The sequence below is a fragment of the Numida meleagris genome, chromosome 1 (assembly GCF_002078875.1).
Source record: "Numida meleagris isolate 19003 breed g44 Domestic line chromosome 1, NumMel1.0, whole genome shotgun sequence".
Lineage (NCBI taxonomy): Eukaryota > Metazoa > Chordata > Aves > Galliformes > Numididae > Numida > Numida meleagris.
In genome coordinates this window covers 77,666,219-77,674,014 of record NC_034409.1, presented here as the reverse complement: position 1 = coordinate 77,674,014, position 7,796 = coordinate 77,666,219, and the positions used below count along the sequence as shown (strand labels likewise).

At 43.2% G+C, this 7,796-nt stretch overlaps 1 protein-coding gene across 4 annotated transcripts in view; it reads left to right on the top strand.

Annotated features, from left to right (window-relative positions):
- Positions 4,291-7,796, top strand: part of STXBP5L (syntaxin binding protein 5 like) — a 187,319-nt gene continuing 183,813 nt past the window's right edge. For 3 of the 4 annotated variants that reach the window (XM_021397328.1, XM_021397318.1, XM_021397302.1), the window contains exon 1: positions 4,291-5,245. In XM_021397328.1, coding sequence (XP_021253003.1) covers positions 5,063-5,245 — 183 coding nt within the window. In that variant the 5' untranslated portion in view covers positions 4,291-5,062. The remainder of the gene's footprint in view (positions 5,246-7,796) is intronic. The other variant, XM_021397311.1, reaches the window with a different exon arrangement.

The window sequence follows — 7,796 nt, the reverse complement described above, 5'->3', positions numbered from 1 at the left end:
CATTGCTCTACTGCAATAAGCCAGTAAGTAACAACTACTTAAAATTCTATGCCCACTGTTTGGATGGCTGTGATAGTTCTTTGTTGAGATTTGCGGCTCTTCCAGGTATGGTATATATGTGGATTATAATTCAATGGGCTACCATCACAGTGATGTTATATTCTTTGCCTGAGCTGAACTAAGTTTAACCAAAGAGAGACCATCCCCACGTTTCTGCCCAGGCCTATAGCTCTGCTTCTCTTTGCACCAGCTCTAGTGTTCATTCAACCCTGTGCAGAGCTAATCTAGCTCATTAATCCAAAAGAAAATTATTGACTTTTCTAACAAATGAATATATTGCTGGAGAGATAAAAAGCCCTAAGAGTTCAAGTGGATGCAGAACCTTCCCTTTCAACAGCAATGAGAGAAGATTTGCTCAAGACAGAACACGTAACTCTATCCACAGACTAATCCATACCTGCACATGGCCTGCTCTACCAAATGTTGCTATTACTAAATGACATCCTCAGTTTTGTACAGACACCTTGTCGCAACTTCTTCATTAAGAAAACTTGTCTTTCGGTGTGAATTTTTATGGTAAATATTTTTATCCTGCACTTCGGAGGAAAAAAAAGGATAATGTATTAATATTACATGAGGATGATGAACTATTTTCCTACCCATTGACATCTATTGAGAATGAAAATGGCACTACTGTTTTTCAGCTAGCAATCTCCATAGCATTTAGGCATCCAGAGGTCCTAAAATAGTAGGAGACATTCAGCCTTTAAATGCTAATTTTTAATAGCTTTCCATACAGCTTCAAATTTAAAGGGCCAAAGGAAACCTCATGTTATCTCAAGAATCAAAAAACACCAAATGATCCAGATGACAATGGACCTGAGTATGACATCTTCAGTAAACACAGACAAAACAGTGATATTACGTGAATGAAAACAGTGGTGCTATGTGATTCAATCAAGAAGGAGTTAAGGAATAGGAGTATTACAAAAGCGAGTCCATGCAGCTTTATGGAAACAAGTCTCGACAAGCAGGCCTAACTTCACTTTCTGATGAGATTACAAGTTTGTTTGATCAAGGTAACCACACAGATGAGATATACTTGGACCTTCCTAATAAATTCAATTTAGTACTGCTTGACATTTTGATTAAAACATTAGCATTATATAGCCTTAATAAAACACATTAAATAGATTAGGATCTGGCTAATTGATAGAGTTCAGCAAGCTGTTCTAACCAGATACTCAATGCTGACTGGGGATATTTTTAGTGGGGTTCTGCAGACAGGAACACCATGCTTGCTGCCATTTGTTGCTCTCCTCTAGTGTCTGGAATTACACAGAAACATGGAAGATACTGGTAAATGTCCCTAAGTTTAAAGAGAAATGGCCAGTTACTAGAAGTCACAGTTTTGACTGCATGGGCATAAAAGGGGTTCTGGAGTTTGACAATGTCCTTTCTCTTTGGTTATGCAAAAGCTTGGAGGTTCTCTTGCAGCTATAGCTGCACGGCTGCTGGTGGGAAAATGGTATCACTGAAGGGGCGTAGATTTTAACTACTAATTCACATATAAGGAGTAGTAGGAATAAAAATAAATACAAGGTGCAAACTGTGAAACCAGAAGCTACCTATGAATGATCCTTAAAAGCCAAGGAGTCGTACTGCGCACCTCTGCACTGTCTTTATTTAAACTACTGACAGTATAAACCAGAGATGAAAACTTGTTTGCAGCTTAATAAAGTCAGCAATTCTAGCTTCTTGGTTGAATATGCTATCAAAACATAAAACAAAAAAGCCAGAAAAGGAAAGCAAAAATATACCAAAGAGAACTTTGACCCGCACATTGTGATTGATGAAAGAAATACTGAGAAGAAAACACTGATGAATAGACTCCTGTACTATCTAAAACACAGATTCAGACAGATACATCACAGAATGCTCTGGGACATCTTATTTCATTTGTTATGTGTCTATTTAACATCTAAAATCTTTTCACATTTTCATCATTATACAGACCTATTGTTAATGCTCTTGACGTCAAAGCTGTCCAACCTCAGAAGCGTCCTACTAATTGTCATCTGAACACAGTGCAAATCAGCAACTGCATGCCCCACCAGACTACAGCTTTTTTTTTGAGCTAGAGAAAAAGCAAATGTTTTCTTCTCTGCCAAACCCAAATGCTTCCTTTTTCTTTTCCTTTTTATTATTTTTTGTTATAATACCAGAACTCCTTGCCACATAGGTCATTCAGTGGGACTCCTTTCTATGAACGTTATCAGAATAACTGAGTTTCCGTATGTCCAGCACTGCCCTGTCTCCTTTTGCACCACCCCAAAAACAGCCTTTCCAAGAAGCCTGTTTCTGCCTCCGCATTTATGTCCAGCTTACAGCAAAATGTTCAAAAAGGACCTACATGCCTTACTTGCACAAGTGAACAGAAGAACTTTTGACAGTGTTTTTAAACAGGACTCCTCAATGTTTTGCTAAGGCAACACCATTTTTTTTCCCTACAAGTTTGGTTTTTTTTTAACTGCACACTGGCAGTAGGAGATTCCTAACCTTTTTGGATACTCTGAGACAATATCTAATCGCCAATACCTAGATCTTAACACCTATTCCCTGAAAGGCAGATGTTGATATTCCAAGAATGTATCTATCCTACTCCATTTCATCAGACATTCATTCATTCCTTCAGACATTTTATCATTCTTCTAATTTCAGTCCTCACTTTTTCCTCACTTAAAACTAATAATCTTATCTGCTTGTCTTGCTCTAGCACTCACTGACTTCCAGGCTATTGTCCTTTCTTAAAGACTGTCCATGACATTTTTTCCTTCATCCTAGATATTTCATTTTAAATTTTTTCTTTCCCTTTCATATTTACAATTCATGTTGGTATCTTTCTTTTGGCTTTTGTTAGGCTTTTTTTCTCCTCACATGTATTGCCTACGGTGAACGCAAATAAGTAGGCCATGGCATTCTTCAAACAGCTTAAATTGAGTTTTGACTTTTCCTTATTCTCCAAAACCCTGCACTTATCTCTTCACAGATTTGCTAACTTAGTGCCATCCTCTTTTTCATTCTGTCTCCTGGTCATAGTCTTCACATATCTTGTTTCCCACACCAAGTTCTGTTCCTTTTTCTGGTTATTGAAACCTTTCCAGTTTCATTAGCAATGCAACGTTTATTTTTCATCTGGACATAAGTCAAGCTTTATTCTTTGAACTTCACTTGAATTTTTTTTCATCAGGCAGATGAGGAGTACTAAAATCATAGGATTGTATGAAATCATAAATCATCAAATAATCATAAAATCTTTTGGAACACGGAGAGACAAGTTGAAAAATAAAAGCATGGAGCTCAGCGTACGAACGAAGCTGACGTAAATACCTATCGCCTTGTTACACAGAGCTGTAGGACTTACCAGCAAAAAGAATTAGGCATGATAATGAGTATTGAAATTATAAAGCACCCCTCAAGAAACTGCAAAGCAATGTGACCAAGATGAATCACTTCTATGGTTTTATTATACAAGGGATGCTATATATTTAGTACTGCACATAATAAGTTTTTTTACAGTCAGCTCTGGGTTTCCAACTGCATTGACAGCACCATGTCATGAGTCACTGTTAATCGCTAACTCGTTTGTTCCTGACCCCAATACCCTTTTACAGAACCCTGCATGCAGTGTGACATTTCTCTCTTCGCATCACACCCAGGAGATTCTGCCCTATGCTACTTCCACCAGCTCGGAGCAGGCCCTGGAAGGAGACTTTATACAGTCCCTGTCGCACTGATGGAAACCTTCCCTCGTGGCTCTTCCCGGGGCTCACTGCCTGAGGTGTACACCTGCTCAACACCCACCGCACCCACAAGCCCAGCCGCTCACCGCCAAAGCACCCCCGGCGGCGGATGACACCTTCCCGAGCCGGTCTCACGGCCCGAACCTCAGGACGGCGCCACGCACCCCCCCGGACCCTCACACCCGCCCCAGCCATGCGCGCTCGGGACAGCGCCAACCGCCGCATTGGGGCGGGGCGTCGCGGACGTAAGGAGCCTTTCCAATTGGTAAGAGCGCATGCTCATCTTTGCAGTGCACCCAATCAGATGTGGCGGGGCTCGGCCTCGCCATCCCGCTCCTTCAGCTGGCGTTCCCTCCTGCCGGGCCTGACGCTCCGCTTATTGGTCCGTTCGTCCAGCCGACCGACGGCCGAGCCAATGAGAACAGCTCCCGACCCCTATCGCCGCTGTCAATCACGAACCTTTTGCCCCGCCCGGTCGCACCCTTCGGGCGGGGCAAGGCGGGGCGTGAGGGAGGAGAGGGCGGGGCAGGAGCTGCGGCCAGGCGCTTCGCCCCCGTTCCCCCCTGCACGGGCTCGGTGAAAGGGCCGGGCGGCAGCGAGAGGGGCTGTCCCATCACCTCAGCACGGCCGCCGCCCGTCGCTCGCTGGCGAGGAGCTCCCAGCGGCTGCGCATCCTCCGCGGGGAGAGGAGGGGCCGGGGCGGCCCCAGCAGCGAGAGAAGGGCGGGGGCAGCAGAGGGAAGCGCTCCGCCCAGCCCCCGGAGGCGACACTTCTCAGCGAAGGGTTGTCGAGGGGAAGGGGGTTCGGGTGCAGACGGGTTTTGGTAGTGCTGTCGGAATCACCGAGCACCGAGGGCGAGAGGAAGAGAGGGATGGACCCCGCTGGGTCAGTTGCTGGCTTGAATTCCCCTTTGACTTGTCGTTTTTAGCCCGCCGCTCGATGTGGATGCTGTGAGCCAGCCGGGGGACCGCTGTTCCATCGCTCCGTGGCTGAGCGTACACCTTAGTTCTGCTGCTTGTGGATCTTTCCTTTATTGTTGTTTCCCGAAGGGACCCATCCCGACAGCCCTTACGTCTGACAAAATGAAGCCTTTGTATTTTTCAGTCAATTATACCTAATACCGATAGCTGGTTTGGCACAAGGGACTAAAGTGCTGCCTCACTCGGAGGACCGTTAGGGACCCTCGCTACATGTAGCTGGATGTGTGGCGGCGCATCCTTCCACCTTCCCCAGACCTTCCTCCTCGAGCTTTCTCCAAAATGAAGAAATTCAATTTCCGCAAAGTTCTGGACGGTCTGACCGCCTCGTCGCCCGGTGGCAGCGGTGGCGGTGGCGGGGCTGGCGGCGGTTCCGCGCACCCCGGGGGGACTGCGGGCGCCGCGGGGACTCCCCGGGAGGAGATCCAGGAGACGCTAACTTCGGACTATTTCCAGATTTGTAAGGTAAGGGCTGTAGTTCCCTTCGTGTTGCGCTGAGGAAAGCTGCGCAGTGGTAGGCTTCGGGGGGGCAGAAATGTGATGCCGGGGAGCTTTTTTACCTGAGAACTGCAGTGATTGTGTAAGGACTTTGTAGTGAAAGGCAGAGATTTCAGTGGTGGTGGTTTGCTGTGTTGTGTTGTTGTTGGTTTTTTTTTTTTTCTTTTGTTTTTAATCTCTGCTGCTGCAGAGTTGAGCAGCGGTACATTCATTGAAATGTCGATTCCAGCATTCAGGGGCAAATCCAGAGTATGCACTTGGACTCCAAACTAGCAGCGAGATTTTTGGCAAAGAAATAATCAGGTGGTACCAGTATAAATAACAAGCCATTAGAAATGTTAAATTGTGTATCTTCACTCCCCCCTCCTCCCAGTTACCATCCTGTCTTCTCTTCCTTCTCTTTAAAGAAAAAGACACGAGCTAGAAATAAAAGACGGCGCAGTTATTGCTGAACGTAGCAGTTTAATTATTTGTGAGGGGTTGGGTGTGCGTTCAGGGTTTGCTTGTTGTTGTTGGTTTCTTTTTTTTTTTTCAGCATCAGTGCTGGAGATTGTGATTGCGTGACAGTAAACTTCTATTAACAGTGTAAATATTCAAAGTTTCCAAATTTGTTTGTCATTGGCTTTTATGTATTGGTTAGATCTTTCTGTGGGAATTTGCTCCAAATAGCAAGTGTAAGATATCCCTATGGTTTTTATGTTTTATGTCTGTTTCCTGCAACAGAGCTCTCAATGCACAATAAAATCAGTAGAAATGACTTGGTATTTCTGACCAGCCCCGGGGTTCTCAGTAATACTTTTGTAATGAAGAACAAGAAAAGAAACGAGAGATTATATTTTTATCCTCTAGTCCTGTGTTTTTATCTTTAACTTTGACATTAACTGTGTTGACTTTACTAGAAGTCCTGTTTGTGTATCTGTTAGGACCTTCAAAAACAGAATTTTTAACTAGTGCAGTTTACATTATCACAAGTAAATGAGCTTCACCTATTAAGCATGCTTTCATTAGATACCAATTGAGTTGAAATTTAGGTTATAGCCTCAGTATTTGAGGAAGAAGGATGAAATAAAAACAAGCTAGGCAAAACTGTAGGACAGTGTGTAGGTCTGTCCCAGTGCAATATACAGCTTTCATAATGGCAGATGTCAGGACTTTATTCTGCTCTCGGACACAGTGTTAAAACTCATATGGAGTTCATGTGAAGAAGGATGAGCCCCTACAACTTAAAACAATCAGAGAGACCTTTTGAATAGATTCTAAGCAATTCTAATTTATTTTAATTCTTTGGCATCCTGAACCAAAGCAGGTTCAGGCGTTCTGAGTCAAATTAATCTGTAGTTTAACAGTGCTAGTTTGTTACAATTGTGTCTGTTTGCACCAGGGCTGAATTTGATACCTTTGGCTTAAGTACCCAGCAATACAGCATTTTATGAAATTCCAGATATTCAGAACAGTGATTTTTCCACTTTTGTCCCTTCACTTAAAAAATAAAAAATAAAATAAAAAAAATTAAAAAAAGATGCAAATAACCAAGAAACACTGATGTATCTTCGGAAGGCCTGACATTCTGAGAATTCTGAGTAAGGCTAAGACTCTACATAGTTCTTCCTTCGGTAATGCCAGGGATCTGTATTTTGCATGCTATATATGTGGCATATTTGCAGAACTATACAATATATCTTTCGTAAACAAAATAAATTCTCAATCTTTGTATTTCCCACCTTTGGCTTGATATTACTTGCAGGCAGTTTTGTTAGGTCATGACAGGTCTACTTAGAAATGCAGGTGCACAGCACTTCTAGAAGATTTCAGTGGGCGATATTTGCCTCTCTTTTTCAGTTAGAAGATTTAGCTGTCAGGTTGAAATGCTCTCAGCAAAGTAAATATTTGTATGGGAGAGCTTTTGGTTGCAGCAGCACTTGCGTGGTACTGCAGAAGTCCAGTGTACGGTGTACAAAACACTGGCTTCTTTTTTTCAAGGTACAAAAGCATACTAAAAGCGAACTTCCCCAAATATTCTGCAATTATGAGCTCATAAAATACTGCAAGTTTAGTCAGCAGGCTCTACTTAATGAGCTGTGCTGCTGTTTAGAAACAGAATAAGCGTGTCTGAGTGAACCAACGAAAACTCAGAGGCCCCAGTCCTGCATTATGTACTGTGCAAGTGTACCAAAGGCAGTGGGACTCTATGCAGGCACAGGCTTATCATGCATGCTGCAGGGTGCAGAATCTGAGCCATAATTTGTACCTTAGTCAATATGTATTAAATTAAAAATACTGCAGAACGTACGTGTAATCTAAGCTTTGCCTTCCCCAAGCTTTTGTGGCATAGAACTTCTGATTTTTCAGTTGTCTATTTTCATGTAAAGTTACATAAGTAATACAGGCTGCAGTTTAAGGATCCAGGGTCTGTGATCCTGCTGCACACAAAACTGAGTGAAGCTAATGGCAGTATTGGTTTGTTATGATCTGCACGATCGTGGTAGATAGATTCACACTTGGAGTAACACCCCAGACC